Source organism: Phyllobates terribilis, unplaced genomic scaffold (assembly GCF_046119375.1).
Source record: "Phyllobates terribilis strain yellow unplaced genomic scaffold, ASM4611937v1 Scaffold_5__5_contigs__length_657084704, whole genome shotgun sequence".
In the NCBI taxonomy this organism is placed as follows: domain Eukaryota; kingdom Metazoa; phylum Chordata; class Amphibia; order Anura; family Dendrobatidae; genus Phyllobates; species Phyllobates terribilis.
This window is the reverse complement of record NW_027362765.1, coordinates 417,759,234-417,780,311: the sequence shown is the minus strand read 5'-3', so window position 1 is coordinate 417,780,311 and position 21,078 is coordinate 417,759,234. Positions and strand designations below refer to the sequence as shown.

General features: G+C 45.2%; 1 protein-coding gene across 2 annotated transcripts in view; it reads right to left on the bottom strand.

Annotated features, from left to right (window-relative positions):
• Window positions 1-503: 503 nt before the first annotated feature.
• SLK (STE20 like kinase) overlaps window positions 504-21,078 on the bottom strand; it is a 69,455-nt gene continuing 48,880 nt past the window's right edge. Inside the window, exons 12-19 of one of the 2 annotated variants that reach the window (XM_073685173.1) lie at window positions 19,517-19,696; window positions 16,234-16,326; window positions 11,218-11,347; window positions 10,566-10,690; window positions 10,244-10,432; window positions 9,618-9,743; window positions 8,888-9,001; window positions 504-4,878 (exon numbers count right to left, since the gene is read on the bottom strand). In XM_073685173.1, the coding sequence (XP_073541274.1) occupies window positions 4,732-4,878; window positions 8,888-9,001; window positions 9,618-9,743; window positions 10,244-10,432; window positions 10,566-10,690; window positions 11,218-11,347; window positions 16,234-16,326; window positions 19,517-19,696 (1,104 nt within the window). In that variant the 3' untranslated portion in view covers window positions 504-4,731. The remainder of the gene's footprint in view (window positions 4,879-8,887; window positions 9,002-9,617; window positions 9,744-10,243; window positions 10,433-10,565; window positions 10,691-11,217; window positions 11,348-16,233; window positions 16,327-19,516; window positions 19,697-21,078) is intronic. The other variant, XM_073685174.1, reaches the window with a different exon arrangement.

Below are 21,078 nucleotides of genomic sequence, written 5' to 3'. Positions count from 1 at the left end.
TACATTTCCCAGGATGGCACGGAGCACGCCGATAACTCTCAACTTTCTGAAACCAAGCTACCGCAATTTTTTTTTTTTTTTTTATCCTCCTTCCTCTAGGGGTGCTATATCATTACAGTCATAAGATAATATAAATGAACTGTAATAATTGTAACGACCTCCTCCACAAAAAGAGGAATATTGAAGCTTGAAAGGAAAGGAGAAACGAAAACCTGCGATAATAAAGCTTCTACTCTGTTTTGCCCCATCACTCCCTAAAAATATTATATTTTTAGAGGGACGCTTCCTTTATTACAGAAAAGCTCACTTAAAAAAAATGAAAAATAAATAATAGTTCGTTAATAGTAAAAATGTTTTTCTACTGTATGTATTAACCCCTTTCCGCCACGGACATTTTTCTTTTTTCCCAAAAACATAACTTTTTTTTTTACTTACAAGGTAAACAATGAATTAGCTCACACTCTTATGGACGCAGTAGTACCATATATATTAATTTTATTTCATTTTTTTTTTTTTTTTAAGAGGACAAACTTTTATTTAATATTATTGAAAAATGTACAACTTTTGCGTTTTATTTGAGTGGGTGAAACTGGACATACCTGATCATCCTTCACCTCTCCTCCCTCTTTTTTTTTTTTCTCCCTCTCTTCCCCTTCCTTTCCTCCTCTTTCTCTTTTCTTTCCTCCCTAACCTTTCCACTTCGGTCCTAAGTCAATACTTTACACTTGTTATAATGCCCATATAAACTACGACCGACGTACAGTATATGTTTCGTTAAGATGCTCATTCCGATTTCATTGACGCACAATTTCTTTGTAAAGGTGTATTTTATCTATATAATGGTCTTATGACTTTACCTATTATACTTTGTAAAATGAAAGTTTTCCTTTCTTTATTACACTTTCATTGTATTTTACTTCTGAAATCGTAAATATTTTACTTCTGAAAAAAATCATTGATCTTCAGGTCGTCTTGCGCTCGTGTATTCCTGCTGCTACCTTGGCATTGTTTAAAGAGCAAAACCGTGACAAAATGGAAACCACTCCAGGATAATAAGAGAATAAAAAAAATAGTAATACTGACAAGAATATGACACTTATCTCTGCAAATTACACGAGCAAAACTTTTCTTTTACCATCTAAGTCTTAAATAATGAACCAATGCAAACCAGTCACCGACACACAGCGACGACACCACGCATACAGCGACATCACTAGTTTTTAGCATAAGTGGTCTCCTGCCATCCATGTTGGGGACGAGCACAATTTAAAGGGACATAACGCATGAGAAGAAGGGGCATTGAGCGTTCCTTTGAGATAAGGTCTAAGGGATAACGTTTCTTCTTGTGGAGAGTGACAAGCCAAGCCTAGCATGTCAGAGTGAGGAGACTTATAAGCTGTGCATGTTACTCTGGGAAATTAAATATGCAAATTGTCTCTTCAGAGAGGAAGAGGACTAGAACTCTAGCGCCATCTATTGGAAGCAGCGATTGTAAAAGTCAATATCGACTCTTTAATGAGCCTTGCAATATGATTTAGGATAAAAGTCAAACCAGAATCTCAACTTTCAGATACTGTGTTTCAGGGTGTTGCCTCTCATCAGTGCAAAGTATGAGATCTTATTTAGCTAGGTGAGAGGCTCTTGGTGGCGCTAGAGTTCTATTTAATTTCCCAGAGGAGAATGGATGGTTTAGAACTGTCCTAACTCTGACATGCCAAGCTTGCCTTTCAGATGAGAAAATCCTGACAAAGTGTTCAAGTGATGAAGTTGACCCCACCACCCACCCAATCAATAATCAATAATCTTAAGAATGCAGGGGGCACATCGCTGGTGTAGTCCCGTGTCTCCAAAAACACTCTCCCGGCTTTCACTTGAATTGCGGCCACGAGCTGTAGTTTCCTGGGGGCACAGTGAAGGGAAGGCAGCACTGGTGTGTGATCAGCTAGGGTCCCTGAGGTCAGACAACCACCGATCATAAAGTGAAGGCATGTGCAATCAATAGGTCATCACTTTTTGTGATCGGAAAACCCCATTAAGTTATAACTGAATTTCTAGTGCATAACACTTTGAGGAGAGCTCTATAAGTGGGGCATAGCGCCAGACCAATATTTCTGCAAAGTGTCCCCACTGCAAATTTTTCACAAGTTTCGGGCACCCGGTCTCGGCGCTAACAGTGTTTAGCGGATTTAATATCATATTATGCTGCTACGCAAAGTATGCTCTCATAGAAGCAATGTGCACCACGTGCAATGCTCCCTTTGGAAGCTGTGTACAAAATACCTCTGCCCTTAAATTGACCAATGATGTATCTACACCACCCAAAAAGGTACTAAAAATAAAAAAAAAAGTAATTTCAAGGAAACAGGGATTTATCAGACCTAGTAGGGGTTAAATAGAATAGTAATGGTTATTAGTAAAGACAGTGTGATTGGATTTGCAAAACCAGGTCCCATCGGCCAGGGCACTAATCTGTTGCCAGCAGACGGGAGACCTGAGAACTGCTGGCCTGGTGTGGCGTCATTGTTGCAGCGTGAGTCACATGTGACATTGCACCAGGCCAACTAATCAAAAGGACAAAACCTAGGATAAGAAAAAATTTGCAAATACCCTTACAGTAAATAGACAGCAATAGTGCCTGAAAATAATATAGGGTACTTAGTTAAAATAATTTCGATTAAAAAAAATGTAAAAGCAATCCCACCACGTCAAGGTGACCCTACTCAGGATGGTCCTAACCTTTAGTATTAAAACATTACCATATGTCATATAGCGTAAATGTGAATAACGGCCGAGCAGGACCGAGACCCCGACTATTGGACACCCAGCCATGGAGAGCGAATATAAATGTAATGCCCAGTTCAAAGAAAAGGAAGGCCATGACCTTATTTGCACAGTGAGGTTTAAATACTGGAGGTTAAGACAGTCCCGAATAGGGTCATCTTGACATGGTAGGGTGGCTTTTACGTTTTTTTAAATCAAAATTATGTTAACTAAGTACCCTATGTTATACTCATGCAATATTGCTACTTATTTACTTACTGCAGGGTATTTGCTCATTTTGTTTTTATCTTGGGTTTTGTCTATTTAGTGGGCAGTGTGAACATGCGCCTACTCGTTACATGTATACCAGCTTATATTCCAGTTCATCTCATTAGCTTTTATTTTTTTAATCAAAAGAAGAGCAGCGGATGCTGGAAGGTAAGAAGGCTCTCATCTGACAGCCACAGATGGCTGACATGGTCCCTGGACCGAGTCACGCAAATCAATAAGCAGACATCAATGAGCAATTTTATCCCTCACTGAACTGGTCTGAGGTCCAGTCGCCAGTGCCAGTGTCCATTTCTGTGCCCGGCATCCTAGACGACACCTTCAGTGTTTACTAAGCCCCCCAATATCACAAGGTCGCGGGGGTGCCATGCCAAAGCAACAAGAAAGCAAAATTCTCATCTCTATTGGTTATGGGTTACAGGACTAGGAAGCAAGACTGGAAGTGAAAAAGCATCGATACCTTAAAAGGGTTGTACCAAGATTGCAACTTATCACCTAAGCTGTGAAATTGCAACCTTGGTTCAACCCCTTTAAGGAATGCGCTCCATGGTTATTGCATGTTGTGATCACCGTAGGATCTGACACACTAGTTTTGCTAATTTTTATCAATTTTTGCCAGGTAATTTCTTATTTACTTGGCAATCGTAAAGCATCTGACTTTGTGATGACACCGAGCATGTGCCACATGTCTGCAGCCTGGGGCAAAATTATCACAAGGTACATTGCTTGCATAGAAGGAGAGTCTGGGTCTAGAAAAGGAAAATGTCTAGTGGGACTTCTCCTATTCCGGACCACATTTAGCTTCCACTTAGTAATATACAAGCGATACAAGTATAATCATATGTTTAAGTGAGGAGATCAGCCATCGTAAAGCATTTGACTTTGTGATGACACCGAGCATGTGCAATACAGCTCTGCAGCAAAATTATCGCAAAGTAGGGTCTGGGTCTACGAAGGAAAATTAGGACTTCTCCTATACAGGACCACATTTAGCTTTCACTTTGTAATATACAAGTATATGAGCTATATCATATGTATAAGATCGGCCATCCAGAAGTCAAAGCGAAATCAATCAGGACACGGGTGGCAATTTTTCATTATGGGGAAAATGCCCTTTAGGTCTTACTGGTTTCCCCAGATTCCATAACAATATACTCCAGATCAACATAATCCAGCATAACAGTTTGATATCAGCAGTGAATGGTCCTATAGTAACCTATAAATCAGGGCCCCAAAAACATAAAACTAAAATAATGTGATACTGAAATTCACAAGTTATCTAATCCATGCATCTAATCCGATATGAAAATTGAACGAAACTTTTGATATTAACCTTCATATGAAAACAATTTCTTTTGCATATTAAATATTATACAAAATATGGCCAATTTTTGTAACTTTTACGCTCAACACAAGATACTGCATAGCGCCTCTCGCCGGCGGCCTCGTGTCCTCGCTGTACAAACAATACAACTGATTTAATTTAGATTAAGCAACTTATATATTTATATATCATAAAAAAAAGAAGTAAAACACCAGAAAAAAAAAAACAGCCTAAAAACAGTTTAAGAAAAAAAAAATTAAAAATAAAATAAAAGTCTACTCATGCTTTTTTTCTAAAAAGTTCAAAAAGTGACATGGCTGAGATAAAACATATAAAACAAGCGGTAAAACAGATGTGGGTTAAGACCCGGTTGAATGCATGCTTGGTATGGGGTAGAACTTGGAAATCCGACTTTGCGTCGTGGGGTTAAGGCATTCAGATTCTCCGCTCATTTTGAAGAAAATTTCTTGTTCTTGAAGTTTTCTTGCAAATTCTTCCTCTAGTGCCTATCAAGAAAAATATCATTATAACAGAAGCAAATTGAGGTCTGGAAATGAGAAAAATTAGAGGTGAACTGTGAGAAAAAACCCGTTCTGTTCCCCCCCCCCTCACTGCAAGCAGACTCACGCCACCACATACTGCAGCTGCATCTCCCTCACCCCCCTTCTTCTATTAGTTACTGTTTTATGGTGATCAGAGAATCTTCAGGAAGGTGAAGGGGAACTATAGGCTTCTGAAAGGTGAGAAAGATGGCGCTTTAATCAGAATCAGTAATCTGAGGCCTGACCTGCAATACCAGACACAGCCACTACAAAATAAAAAAACATGAAATTTGAGCTTGGTTTAAGTTGGTATACATGCTGCACATAAATGCATGTTTCACAATGGCCATGAATCAGAAAAACCTACAAGAAGCAAAATGAAAATAAACCCTGCTGTAAATAAGCCACTACAAAATGTATGGTGCTGTGCCTGGTAAGCAAGAAGGGGACGTGGAGCTCACTGATAGGCGGAGCGCGAGGGGGAGGGGGAGACGGAGCGCGAGGGGGAGGGGGAGACGGAGCGCGAGGGGGAGGGGGAGACGGGGCGCGAGGGGGAGGGGGAGACGGGGCGCGAGGGGGAGGGGGAGACGGGGCACGAGGGGGAGAGACGGGGCGCGAGGGGGAGGGGGAGACGGGGCACGAGGGGGAGAGACGGGGCGCGAGGGGGAGAGACGGGGCGCAAGGGGGAGGGGGAGACGGGGCGCGAGGGGGAGAGACGGGGCGCGAGGGGGGGAGACGGGGCGCGAGGGGGGGAGACGGGGCGCGAGGGGGGGAGACGGGGCGCGAGGGGGGGAGACGGGGCGCGAGGGGGGGAGACGGGGCGCGATGGGGGGAGACGGGGCGCGAGGGGGGGAGACGGGGCGCGAGGGGGGGAGACGGGGCGCGAGGGGGGGAGACGGGGCGCGAGGGGGGGAGACGGGGCGCGAGGGGGGGAGACGGGGCGCGAGGGGGGGAGACGGGGCGCGAGGGGGGGAGACGGGGCGCGAGGGGGGGAGACGGGGCGCGAGGGGGAGAGACGGGGCGCGAGGGGGAGAGACGGGGCGCGAGGGGGAGAGAGAGAGGGCGAGAGAGAGAGAGGGAGAGAGAGAGGGAGCGAGAGAGAGAGAGGGGGGGAGCGAGAGGAAGAGAGAGAGAGGGAGCGAGAGGAAGAGAGAGAGAGGGAGCGAGAGGAAGAGAGAGAGAGGGAGCGAGAGGAAGAGAGAGAGAGGGAGCGAGAGGAAGAGAGAGAGAGGGAGCGAGAGGAAGAGAGAGAGAGGGAGCGAGAGGAAGAGAGAGAGAGGGAGCGAGAGGAAGAGAGAGAGAGGGAGCGAGAGGAAGAGAGAGAGAGGGAGCGAGAGGAAGAGAGAGAGAGGGAGCGAGAGGAAGAGAGAGAGAGGGAGCGAGAGGAAGAGAGAGAGAGGGAGCGAGGAAGAGAGAGAGAGAGCGCGAGGAAGAGAGAGAGAGAGCGAGGAAGAGAGAGAGAGAGCGAGGAAGAGAGAGAGAGAGCGAGGAAGAGAGAGAGAGAGCGAGGAAGAGAGAGAGAGCGAGGAAGAGAGAGAGAGCGAGGAAGAGAGAGAGAGCGAGGAAGAGAGAGAGAGCGAGGAAGAGAGAGAGAGCGAGGAAGAGAGAGAGAGCGAGGAAGAGAGAGAGAGCGAGGAAGAGAGAGAGAGCGAGGAAGAGAGAGAGAGCGAGGAAGAGAGAGAGAGCGAGGAAGAGAGAGAGAGCGAGGAAGAGAGAGAGAGCGAGGAAGAGAGAGAGAGCGAGGAAGAGAGAGAGAGCGAGGAAGAGAGAGAGAGCGAGGAAGAGAGAGAGAGCGAGGAAGAGAGAGCGAGCGAGGAAGAGAGAGCGAGCGAGGAAGAGAGAGCGAGGAAGAGAGAGCGAGGAAGAGAGAGCGAGGAAGAGAGAGCGAGGAAGAGAGAGCAAGGAAGAGAGAGCGAGGAAGAGAGAGCGAGGAAGAGAGAGCGAGGAAGAGAGAGCGAGGAAGAGAGAGCGAGGAAGAGAGAGAGAGCGAGGAAGAGAGAGAGAGCGAGGAAGAGAGAGAGAGCGAGGAAGAGAGAGAGAGCGAGGAAGAGAGAGAGAGCGAGGAAGAGAGAGCGAGCGAGGAAGAGAGAGCGAGGAAGAGAGAGCGAGGAAGAGAGAGCGAGGAAGAGAGAGCGAGGAAGAGAGAGCGAGGAAGAGAGAGCGAGGAAGAGAGAGCGAGGAAGAGAGAGCGAGGAAGAGAGAGCGAGGAAGAGAGAGAGCGAGGAAGAGAGAGAGAGCGAGGAAGAGAGAGAGCGAGGAAGAGAGAGAGCGAGGAAGAGAGAGAGAGCGAGGAAGAGAGAGAGAGCGAGGAAGAGAGAGAGAGCGAGGAAGAGAGAGAGAGCGAGGAAGAGAGAGAGAGAGCGAGGAAGAGAGAGAGAGAGCGAGGAAGAGAGAGGGAGCGAGGAAGAGAGAGAGAGGAAGAGAGAGAGAGAGCGGGGAAGAGAGAGAGAGCGGGGAAGAGAGAGAGAGCGGGGAAGAGAGAGAGAGCGGGGAAGAGAGAGAGAGCAGGGAAGAGAGAGAGAGCGGGGAAGAGAGAGAGAGCGGGGAAGAGAGAGAGCGGGGAAGAGAGAGAGAGCGGGGAAGAGAGAGAGAGCGGGGAAGAGAGAGAGAGCGGGGAAGAGAGAGAGAGCGGGGAAGAGAGAGAGAGCGGGGAAGAGAGAGAGAGCGGGGAAGAGAGAGAGAGCGGGGAAGAGAGAGAGAGCGGGGAAGAGAGAGAGAGCGGGGAAGAGAGAGAGAGCGGGGAAGAGAGAGAGAGAGCGGGGAAGAGAGAGAGAGCGGGGAAGAGAGAGAGAGCGGGGAAGAGAGAGAGAGCGGGGAAGAGAGAGAGAGCGAGGAAGAGAGAGAGAGCGAGGAAGAGAGAGAGAGCGAGGAAGAGAGAGAGAGCGAGGAAGAGAGAGCGAGGAAGAGAGAGCGAGCGAGGAAGAGAGAGAGAGCGAGGAAGAGAGAGAGAGCGAGGAAGAGAGAGAGAGCGAGGAAGAGAGAGAGAGCGAGGAAGAGAGAGAGCGAGGAAGAGAGAGAGAGCGAGGAAGAGAGAGAGAGCGAGTAAGAGAGAGAGAGCGAGTAAGAGAGAGAGCGAGTAAGAGAGAGAGAGCGAGTAAGAGAGAGAGAGCGAGGAAGAGAGAGAGAGAGCGAGGAAGAGAGAGAGAGAGCGAGGAAGAGAGAGAGAGAGCGAGGAAGAGAGAGAGAGAGCGAGGAAGAGAGAGAGAGCGAGGAAGAGAGAGAGAGCGAGGAAGAGAGAGAGAGAGAAAGTAAGAGAGAGAGAGGAAGAGAGAGAGAGGAAGAGAGAGAGAGGGAGGAAGAGAGAGAGAGAGGAAGAGAGAACGAGAGAAAAGAGAAAAAAAAGAGAGCGAAAGCAAAGAGAGCGAGAGCAAAGAGAGCGAGAGCAAAGAGAGCGAGAGCAAAGAGAGCGAGAGCAAAGAGAGCGAGAGCAAAGAGAGCGAGAGCAAAGAGAGCGAGAGCAAAGAGAGCGAGAACATTGACTTCTATGGGTTCCGGGTTCTGGTTCAAGTTCGGGTAGAGCTCTGGTACCAAAACCAAACTTTGGACTAAAGTTCACTCGAATGTCAACAGTGGTAGGTGAGGGGTTAAAGTTCTAGGATCAGAGCTAGCTCTTGTTCCCAGCATACACAGCAGGAGTTCAGCTCTTGTTCCCAGCATACACAGCAGGAGTTCAGCTGTGTATTACAGCCGGCTCCTCCTGAGGACAGCATGGGTAAAACTCCGATTCCATCACTGGTACATAACTGTATGGCGGATGGCGGTAAACTACTAACAATTCAGAAGTATGGTTACATCGCAATTGCAAGAATAATGTATGACAGCCACTGTAAGAGGGAGATGGAAGGAATCTTAGCTTGTGCCAGGGCTGGCATTTGGGGGTGAACATCTGATGGCTCTCATATAAAATGGGAGATTTGTGATGAGGTCGCCCCTTTAAGCGAGTGGTCAGACACACGGCTCACTGGAAGAATACCTTTTTTCGTGGCCTCAGTTTCTCCCTCCATTCCTTCAGCTCCAGCGCATGCTCTTCATCCAGCTCTTTCAGCTTTTGAGTTTCATGTTCTATTAACAGGTGACATTTTTCATTCTAAAAAAACCCAAAAAACAATTAGGCACAAGTTACAACATGTCCCCACAACAGACATCTATAGCACATTACCCGGCTATAGGGGGGTCTTGAGAATGGTGGTCCCTTCCCCCCGCAGAGATGTAGCCTCACATGCACAGCCATTCTCCATTATACTGAATACAATGACTGCTGTGTGTCGTGAATGTCTGAAAATGACCCATCAGCTTATCACAAGGTTATCTGACTACATTATGGTATTTTATAAAATGGATATAAATAATATGCTCTATTTAGACAAATATTGTGATCAAGAAAATCATGTTCATGTAAGGTGCGGGCTCAGGAGCTGAGCGCGCACCATACCCAGCAGGTGTTGCCTGCGTTATACAGCCGACATCTACAGGTAACCGCAGTGGTCTGACATATCTCCAGTTGCTACTGTTGACCACATTTATGCTGCTGTCAATCTCTAACAGTAGCATTAAAGGCATGCGATCCCAGTAGTGCGCAGGTTCGGTTAAATAAACGCCGATCGACTGGTCATCCTCCCTAAGTGAATCATTTGTGCCCTGTTGAGAGCAGATGTCAAGCTTTGACAGGAGGAGGATCACCTCGCTGTCTGTATACCATATACCTGTAGTTGTTGGAGCTCCCGGATGTTGGCGTCACACTGGAGCTGCAGATCCCGCATCTGGTTCTCGTGCTTCTGATGCTGAGCTAATCTCTCGTTCTTTTGTCTTTTATCTTCTTGGACAGCAAACTGCAAAAAAATTAATTTTCAGCTGATTTCCACTTGCATCTGAATATAAAATACATTTCTGGGGTCAGTATACAGTATATAGAGTCGGTATGCAGGGCCTGTGCTCTCTATTAAGAAGGTTTGGCTGGTGAGCTACGAGCGCTGCTTTTTGCTCACTTTTGGCTCTCGCAGCCACGTCACAGTGCCAGCTCCATCCACCATAGGCATCAACAGTGCCCCACAAACAGAACCCCATAAACAGAACTGCTGATGGCGGCTCCAGATTGGGTTAACAAAGACTGGTATAGAACTGATCCATAAAAGTCTACAGGTGCGGTACTACATCTCCAGACGATCTGGAAATGGAATGCAGCCATAACATGTGCCCAATCATAAAACCTTAGTTACACAGATTGAAGTGATCACAGATTCTCAGATTGTTAATGACGCCCGCTCTGCAGTGCCCCCTTCAGCAGCGTTTAGTAGCAGGTGAAGGACATAAGAAGGCATAGGTCTGTTACCTGCTTAATCTTCTCTCTGTCTTGCTCTGGAGAAGCAGCTGAATTAATCCTCAAACTCTTCTTGAACATGGCCATGCGAGTCTTGGCGTCACTGCGCTGGATTTTGGGCAGCCGGGCCCGCTCTTGGGTTTGCTTGTTCTTCAGTTCCTCGATCAGCCTCTGATTATACCTCTGCATCTGCTCCATTTCCTACAGGACAGGATGGAAGACTTCTATGATAAGAGGACACACTCCAGAAAGTCTGGGAAATCTCAATGCAAACAACAAAGAAAAACAACATGGTAGATATTGATAGGGACGTCTTCTACCATGGGCGCCGTACCTTCTCATGACGCTTCAGAAGCTGGTGTCTCTGCATGAAGTACTGATCCTTCAGCTGCTGCTTCAGTAGCTGATGCTTCTCCTGTAGATGTCGTTCTTCAAGTTCCCAGATAGCAGCTTCTCGCGCTATAGTGAAATATATGCATTATCTATGGGTCATCACTACAACTCTCAGCATGCCTTCATAGCAGAGTTGTCCGAATGTACAGTGTGGACAGGTTAGAAAGCATGTGCAGTCTCCGAGAGAGCACAGAAGAAAAATGCTATAGAAAAGCACATGAAGAGGAAATAAGTGCAGGATAGAAGCTGTGCTGTTATATATAGCTAATGAAGACAGCAGCACCCTGGATACACAAATAATACACATCTAACCTGCATTACAGAAAGGGACATTCCCACAAAAAAAAAAATCTGAAACATTAACCAGCCTGCAAACTGCATTTTAGTGGGTCTAAAAATGATTGAAGGCATGTAGATTGCAGGCTGAAACTTTCTGCAATTTTATTCTCTATATTTTAATAAATATTTTTTTTCAATGACAAAAATGGCCACAGCCTTGTATAATAATTTATGACACAAATAAAGGTGGATCCAAACCTCACCTCATGCTAGACAGATGGTAAGACCCCAATGTTGATGTGAGATGTACCCACCTCTCATGAGCTGCTGCTTACGACTCAGGCAGTCCCGCTCAATGGTGGCCAATTCCATCTTCTGCTGGTGAATGATCTTTTTCAGGGATCCGTCCAACTCTTGCTGCTGCTTTAGCACAAACTCTTGCTCCTGAGTCAAATTACATTGTAATTAATACTTAATTATGAAATAAGTTGTTGCCTTGCTTGGCAAAAGGTCAAATGGCACAGCACCCATGTATCGGCACGCCCGAAAATCATCTACAGAAACTAAGCAAATCATCAGAGATGCAAAATCAATGGGTAGCTTTAAAAGATACAAGAAAAAGTAACATTTTTTGGGGGGTGCGTTATAGGTTGTGGATTCCATTGTCTGTCATTGATAGTTTTTTCTTCACTGTGTCATTATGCTTTGGTGAATAGCTATTGCCTAGATTCCCCTAGGCACATGCTAAGCTAAGAGTGCATGCTCTGAAGTACAAAAGATCAGGCATATTGAAATCCAACATGCCCAATTCTTCTTTGCTGCCTTCAGGGGAGGATTGGGACAGCAACTCTAGAGCTTTTTTTTTTAAAATAACCTATTGCAAAAATTACATCTTTTTAGCATGCAATGTCCCACTTGGGCTCAGCCCGTTTATGACATTTTTACCCTTGCAATCAGAAAAGGACTTCTACTAAAGCAATAAGCATAACGTTAAAGGGGTTAAACAGGGAAGACAAGTTATCAGCTATCCACAGATAATTGATAAATTATTGACCAGTGGGGGTCCGGCTGTTGGTCCTTTAGAGTGGAGTGCCATGCCTGACCACTGCTCCATTCATTCCCCACATTGCTAGAAGAGGCAGCTTTCTGTCTGCAGCATGGGAGAAACGCGTTGTCACCAAGTGCTTGCAAGCTGTAAAGCAATCAGCTTGCAAGGATGCACTCCTCGCCTAAAAGACTGGCCACACAAGAAGTGGCCGGTGACCTTGGCAACGAGCTGTAAACTACAGAATTAAAAATCCCTTCATTCTTCAGAACAGAGATGATTTTTGTTAATAAGAGATAAATTGCAAAGTTGTTTCTTTTCACAAGCAGTTTGCCATTTTACACAATTATTAAGATGACACCACCCCTAGATCCCTAAGTAGGACAATGCTTTATTTTATTTCCTTGGCAAAGAGTCCACATAATAGTATGAGCGTCCGTTGGATCAAACTGAACCAGAAGATTTCAGTAGGATGGACCAACCATCTAAAGTACACGGGAGCCTCCTGAATTTAGCCCAATAGATGATGTCGGGGGAGTAATGATCAGGCAGATAAGTCGCTGGCAGTGGATGACTCCACTCTCCCCATAGTGAAACACATGAACACTAGGACAGCAGTGAGGCACCTAGAGGTGACCTTGTAGGAGATAGCTGTTGGCCCAATGTTCCCTGGCCAGACAGCAATCTCTCCAGACTCCCCCCCCCCCCCATACACGCTTGGCTAGGAGCTCATAGGGCCGATTCATCAAGACTAGCGAAATGCAAGCTCGCGCTACACCAGTATTGATGGAGTAGAAGAGACGCCAAATTCATTGAGGCGAGTGCCACTTAACGAGTGGCTTATAAACGCCGGCACTTTTTATGAATGGGATTGGCGGATGTGGCCCCGCCCCTCCACAGCTCCACCCATTTTGGCAGAGCTGATCTAAAGTGGCATGAAAACGCCAAGACTCTCAAACTTTTTGCGCAACTCCACGTTGCGCAAAAATTCTGTGGCTTTTTCTTCCACGGCTTTTACGGCATAAAAGCTTTAATGAATCAAAGAGAAAGCAGCTGCCCAACACATCTGGCTGTGGCTTATTGTACCTGGATACTAGAAGGATCAATCATTAAAATCCCAAAGGCCAAACTTTCCCACCCCTGACATCTTCTGTAAGGGGGAAGGGGAGAGTCGGGAAAACCCTGTACGCATCAGATGGTGGATCGATCCACCCAAATCAGTGGGCTTAACCGACTTTCATCCAATGGGCATGAGGGCCTTACATTCTGTTTAATGGAGATTCTTAGTTCTACCACCAGCCAGTGTTATATTAGTTGGGCTGCTATAACATAGGCATGGTTTTCATTTTAGGAGAGATATAATACAGCTGAGATAGATTATATACTGTATAAAAGAGGAGAACACGGTACACGTTCACGCTGCCAGTAAAGAAGCACAGCTTGTTCTGTACTGAAAGGGAGAACACAAACGTCATCTCCAGCATGAAGTCTATTGAATGGAAATGTGAGGGCCGTGTAATAACAGGCTGCGAGCCCTGCACGCTGACTGCTCCACAATGCTCACACCCACACGATCCCACTTACTGCAGTACAGTTAGGCAGTAAGTGAGCGATCACTGCGATTTCTGACATCTCAGGATACAGCAGCAATTACAATCTTCATCACAACTCGCTGGACTGATCTTCCCCATGATAGCGAGCTTTGTTAGTTATGAAGCCTTTTATACAGTAAAGGGGTTGTAAAGACAAAAACAAAGTGAAAAATTAGTTCAGTTCAGAGCTCATACTGTACAGGAGGCAGCTCTCTCTCCCTCTCTCACAGCAGAAGTACCAGCACGGACACCAATCAGTAGCAAGATTATACTGACCCGATCAGCTGCAAGTAACTGCGCTCGTCTTAAAAAAATGTGACAACTCCATTAGTGCTACTGACCATCTCGCACACAAAATACATGTTACCGCCTGGTATCGTGCCCCTATCTTATCAGACTTAAATGCCAATGTCTTTCACTGGCACTGACCCTATAAAATATATTTGAGTTGGAGCAATATCAATTGGCATTACACAATATTAGAGCTATCAGTCGTGAGGGTCGAACACTTATTTTTGGCCAACATTTCCTAGTTTAATAGTAGAGGAGGATGATATCGTGTTGAATGGGCTGTGCTGCGGTAAATGGGATGCCTTTTGTTTTCCAAAATTGTTCTTTATTGTCCCAAGATGTTTTGGTGCCAGACCAACACCTTTCTCAAAATAAAAATTGTCCCAAGGTGTTTCGATGCCGGACCGGCACTTTTCTCAAAGTAAAAAATGTCTTTTTACCTCGAGAAAGGTGCCAGTCTCGCGCCTTATTGCTTTGGTACAATAAAGAACCATTTTGGAACACAAAAGGCACCTAATTTACCACAGCACAGCCATTCAACGCGGTATCGTCCTCTTCTACTATCACCTTTCTCAAAGTACAAAATGGCTTTTAACCTTGAGAAAGGTGCCAGAACAACTTGGGACAATTAAGAACCATTTTGTAACACAAAAGGCATCCCATTTGCCATAGCACAGCTCATTCAACGCGATATCGTCTCTCCTCGAGCGACGGTGCCGCAGCAGCAGTTTCATGCGTCTACAGGTGTTGAACCTTCACACAACACCGCCAGGTGAATGCATACTCCCGCCTGTCACTACCCTCACCAGGCGATATTGCTCTATGTGTGTGCACTTCTGTCCCCCAAACAGTTCTTTCTACTTTGACACAAATCACCATAAAAGGTTCTGCGCCACATTTCTAATGACCTCAATAAAAAATAATTCCCGACAGAATTATAATGCAGTTTGTACTGGATCGGCATATATAGCAGAAATGTAATTGTCAGGTGTTTTTGGTAAAATTTCCATTGAATAGACTCCAGTGATGAGAAAATGAAAATACATATATAAGCTCGTGTTCACTGCACTCGCACATGCAAAAGTCAACTCCAAACCTTCGATTTTCAGTAAACCTGTCATGCAGCACTTACATCTTGCATTTGAGCGTTGAAAAGCGTACAAGACGAAAGCTGAAAAGACTGAATCATAACCTGGGCGACACCCTGCGGATCAGAATATAAGAGCCACAAAGTGAGAGGCAGCAACCGGCGGGGGGGCAGCCGCTGCTAGTCGCCTTCAGGAATAATAATAAATGACACTTTCACAAAGTACGTTTTCCAGATACACAGTTCAGAGTATGAGGTATTGATACTGCAACTGAATAGAGAAATAAGCTTTATCATCCGGTGAGGTCTGGCCCAACTAGTCAGACGGGGAACCCGCTGCAGCGCTTTAAGAAATGACTTTTGAGGTGTCCATGTACATTAGGGGATGTTCCCGAATATCATCTTAGCTGCAAGCGTTAAGATACCGCCGAGGCATTTACCGCTGTGGATGTAGGTGAGCAATGCAAAGGATAAACCATGTAATGACCTCCGCAGGTAGGGCCGGACTGGCCATCGGGCATTTCTGGCAAATGCTAGAAGGGCTGGTCCCTGTAATGGACCACTCGATCACCTCAACTCTCTCTTCAGCAGCATGCACGCCAGACAGCATTAGCTCGCCTCGTGCACACGATCGCGCTGCACAGCTTAAATCAGCAGGACCAGAGGGTGGCGCTGTGCTGTTCTGTGCCGTACCTTGGTCCTGCTGATTTCAGTTATGCAGCACGATCGTGTGTGCAAGGCGAGCTAATGCTGTGTGATATGCATGCTGCTGAAGAGAGAGTGGAGGCGACGACAGATCGAGCCTTTATTTCGGACCCGTGGAGATGTCCGGGAGACGCCGCTCCCTCCTTCCTATAATCAAACGTATTCGCGTCTTCATTTCAGTCATCAGCTGCGTTCTTAGTAACTGGACGACCACTGATCAAAACTTCCACGTTCTGTCAAAAGTTTTGTGACCGTGCAGTTACTCTTTCAGGGTGGTTGCCTTTAGGAGAAGGCTCAGTATGACATGACTGCATCATGCGTTTCAGAATGGTGAAAGACTACAATAACATCATGGTCCTTTAGGACAACCTACCTGTTACCTTTTAAATACCGTAGAAAGCAAAACTGTGACAGGTCAACACCAACATGTCTGCGCAACCTGCCGTGGAGGCGTACAATATATTTCTACACGGTGTTAGTAGATCAGAAACCAGCAGTGTTAGTGGGACACGATGTGTTAGTTGATGTTAGATGACTTGATGTCACTATACGATCAGGACGGCATTAGGCGACTTTTCTAAGTTTAGTAGCACGAAGCGTCTGCGGTTACCTGCGCGTACTGGAATTGTGCAAGCTCCTCTCTCCTGCGTTTCATAAGCTCTTTTCGCAGCTCTTTAGGTGCTCTCTCCACTTCATTTATTACCTAGTGTAAGCATGCAGAAGGTGGGCAAACGGGACCCTTTTCTCAAGAGCAAGCGCATGAGGAAGAGTAAAGCCACACCACCAGGTGACAGATGCCTGAGGCTGTAACCTCTAAGGGTTACACTTCACATAACAGATAGCTTTCATGCGGCTTAGTCAAGCAACGACAATGGAAATGTTACATGTACCTACATGAGTGCCCTGTCCTATCAAGGGGCGTACAATAGGCGATTGTTATATGTGTATGTGTGATGGGTTAATGATGTGAATACTTTACTGACAATGCCTCTTATTGTTGCTCTAGAATATAGAAATTAACCTCTGTTCATGGACTCTTCAAAAATGTAACCGTTTGGCTTGTGCAACTTGCATGCATTACAGCACACTGTAAGCTGCTCAATGCAGTTCAGTAGCAAGATTGACAGCTGGGCTTCCAGCCAGCTCGGTCCCCAGCCGCTTCTGTTTTCTTATGAACATGATCGAAGCTCTGATTTGATATGATCAGATAGATATCAGGTTACTGTCATCTCAGGGGCTGGGAACTGAGATGGCAGGGGCCAACACCAAGTGGTATACAGCAGCTTGCAATGTACTGTAATATATGCACGCTGTAGAAGAAAATGCATAACAATTACAGTATTGTTTTTACAAAAATTTATGCCATGTACTAAATAAAAAATACTAAAGTTTCCATAGTTGTATGGGCATATTCCCAGGAATATTTTAATTTCTGTTACAAGGTAAGTGACCGTCATTCAGCTTAAGGTGGAGGCAGTGTTTGAACACCTTAACCCTCTGTACCTATGGGCTATAAGATACTACCTGGAAGTGTGTGTAATATAATTAGGTCACTTTATTATAACGTCCTAGACATTACCCAAAGATTGTTATGGACCCTAAAATCTATTGTCCCTTAAGTATCACTTGTCGATAAACTTATGGACACTTTTATTAAGGTTGTGTGTAAAATGTGAACTTGTAGTGTGATATAATTTCAAACTGTTCACACGCAAAGTAAGAAAGAATTCAGCAAAGCGAGAAAAGACTTTTGTAATGGTAGAAAGCGTGTCGATAGATGGGCAAAAGTCTAAAACGGTTTCCAAATTCTGTGTGAAAAATGAGAAAACCCTAAAATAAAACCCTCTTAAGATATGATAAAAGTGTGCATCCAGAGATTCAGCAAAATAATAACCAACCACCACACAGACCCATCGGTCAGTACCGGGATTAATAACTGCCGTCACCAGAGCATAAGGCCCAACCACCAAGTCAGAAGCACAAGAAGAAGACTCAAAACACAAGTCAAATAGCGAGAGGAAAATAAGATATCACATTATTGCATGTATACAAATAAACGGCATTAAATACATTTATTTCAATGAGATATTCTATATTCTAACAAAATACATTCACATTGACCAGCAAAGTAGAAACAATTATAATATCTACCTACCTATCTAATATCTATCCCATATCTATGTATATATCCCATATCTATCTATCCATCCCACATCTATCTACCTATCTATCCCACAGCTATCTATCTATCTATCTATCTATCCCACATCTATCTATCCCACAGCTATCTATCCCACATCTATCTATCTATCCCACATCTATCTATCCCACAGCTATCTATCTACCTATCCCACATCTATCTATCCCACATCTATCTATCCCACAGCTATCTATCCCACAGCTATCTATCCCACAGCTATGTATCTATCTATTCCACATCTATCTATCCCACATCTATCTATCCCACAGCTATCTATCCCACAGCTATGTATCTATCTATCCCACATCTATCTATCCCACATCTATCTATCCCACATCTATCTATCCCACAGCTATGTATCTATCTATCCCACATCTATCTATCTATCTATCCCACATCTATCTATCTACCTATCCCACAGCTATCTATCCCACATCTATCTATCCCACAGCTATCTATCCCACAGCTATCTATCCCACAGCTATCTATCCCACAGCTATCTATCTACCTATCCCACAGCTATCTATCCCATAGCTATCTATCCCACAGCTATCTACCTACCTATCCCACAGCTACCTATCCCACAGCTACCTATCTACCTACCTATCCCACAGCTACCTATCCCACAGCTATCTATCCCACAGCTATCTATCCCACAGCTATCTATCCCACAGCTTTCTATCCCACAGCTATCTATCCCACAGCTATCTATCCCACAGCTATCTATCTACCTATCCCACATCTATCTATCCCACATCTATCTATCCCACAGCTATCTATCCCACAGCTATCTATCCCACAGCTATCTATCCCACAGCTATTTATCTATCTATCTATCTATCTATCTATCTATCCCACAGCTATCTATCCCATAGCTATCTATCTATCTATCTATCCCACATCTATCTATCTATCTATCCCACATCTATCTATCTATCTATCCCACATCTATCTATCTATCTATCTATCCTACATCTATCTATCTATCTATCCTACATCTATCTATCTATCTATCTATCTATCTATCTATCCCATAGCTATCTATCCCATATCTATCTTCATGTGTTGGGATCCAGCAGCAGGTGGAGAAATATAAGATTGGCTCCATTTACAGAGGACTTGGCAAAACCCTGTATTACTGGATCATCAATTCAAGTGTCATGTAATAGCACGTTTTCCCTGCAGAGGTCGCTGTAGAGGATTTGGACCTAGAGCGATTGGATGATTTCTAGAGGGGCTTTATGCACAGATAATAATAAATATGAAATAATGAATATGGGGCCATACTGCCATTAGTGGCTTTTTCCTTTACAAGGTGGACACAAAGGGCTAATAAAAGCTGGAGGTACACTCCATCTCAAAGGGGCTTCCCAAAATCTGATGGGGAACCCTACAGGATAAGTGTTTTGTTTGCTTGCTGGGGGCTCAACCAATTACAATAATGATGGCACCATCACCATTTACAGTTGATCATACAAGTTGCTGCTCCATTCAAAGTCTATAGGATGTATGGTGAGAATTGTCGATTGTGGGGAAAAGGCTCTTTAAAAAGGGGCAAAGAGTTCTAACATGGAAAACTAAAAGAAGATGGACGTATTCATGGCAAAAAGAGGCTTCAAGGTAAAGAATCCACAGTTAGATAAAAGGTGAGAGTACGGACATCTCCATTCCATGAACCCGGCGACCCTCTTACCTCTTTCTTTTTGTTTTTCAGCACGTTCTGGAATTTGGACAGCTCCTTCTCCTGTTCCCCCTTGATCCGCTTGGCTTCATCTCTCAGGCGGACGGTGTGCTCCAGCTCCAGCCGCTCTATGGTCTGTTTCTGCTGTTTCTCCAGGTTTTCTATATCCTGATCATACTGACGCTTCTTGTTCTAGGAGGAGAAGAGATTTAGATTTTTGGGCTTTGGACGGCTCCAAGATATCTTTAAGATGGAAGAATCAAGCACACATGAAGCCGTGGGCCCCTGAGAACGTCTCACCAGCCATAGGAGACAGAGAGACGCCTCTTTGTGACATCCTGTATCAGAAACTCTGACCCTTAGGCGATGTTCACACGGGGACTTTTAGACACCGGTGCAGCTGCCGAGCTTTCCCAGACGGTCGTCTCCCTAAAGCGGCTTCGCCAGTGTTTTTGCTGTTCTTGCGGTGGCTTCTTTTGATCTCTACTTTCAAGAACATAGAGTGGGCATCTTCCAAGCAGAAGCCACCTGAAGAATCAGCATGTCACTTCTTTGAACTGCCTCAGGGTTTCCAAACCCTCAAGAGGTTAAAAGAAGTGACCTGCATTTTTGCCGTTGCGGTGCAATATGTTCCTTTCATGGGGAGCTCATGCGGTTCTTTTTTAGGCCGAATTCTGAGCAGAGTCCACATTAAAAAAGACAACATTTGCACAATGGGTCATAATAAAATATTTATAAGGCTACCAAAACTTACAGACGGGAACCGTTCGATGATTTCAAAAAGAGCACAGACGTTTTTTCAGAAGAAAAAAAAAATACTTATGTAAAAGTGTAAAGTTCTCGTTCTGATTTTTGACTGACACTCGTGAAAAAAAACCTTGCTCTTTACGGCAGTCTGGACTAAAAACTAATGTATTTTATCTTTTCCCATCCCTTGGTTGAACTTGTTGGACATACCGTATTTTTCGGACTAGAAGATGCACTTTTTTCCTCCAAAATTGTGGAGGAAAGTGGGGGGTGCGTCTTATAGTCAGAATGTACTATTGTTGCTGTGGGTGGTGGGGGATGTGGGAGGTTGCGGCGGCGGAGGAGCGGAGCATGGGAGGCAGGAGCCGGCTGCTGCAACCAACACTGTGCCCGCTGCTAAAGAAAATGAATATTCACATGGGCGTGGGAGTGGAGAGGAGTGAATATTCATGCTCTTTAATAGCACACAGTGTCAGCAGCAGCTGCCGGCTCCTGCAGTAGCTCAGCGATCATGTATGCCCGCTATTAAGGAGAATGAATATTCACTACTCCCTACTTCCATGGGTGTGGGGAGTAGTGAATTATTCAGGTTCTTTAATAGCGGGCACACGCAATCGCCCAGCTGCTGCAGTGTGTGCTAGCTATTAAGGAGAATGAATAGTCACTGCTCCCCACGTCCATAATCCCGCTGTGGAGAACAGTGAGTATTCCGGCAGATCATATCACCGTGTGACGGTGCATGGCAGTGATGTCATACGCTGCTCACATGGTGAGATCAGCTGATGGCAGCAGAACAGGACGCAGTGCTGGAGCAGAGGGAAGGAAGT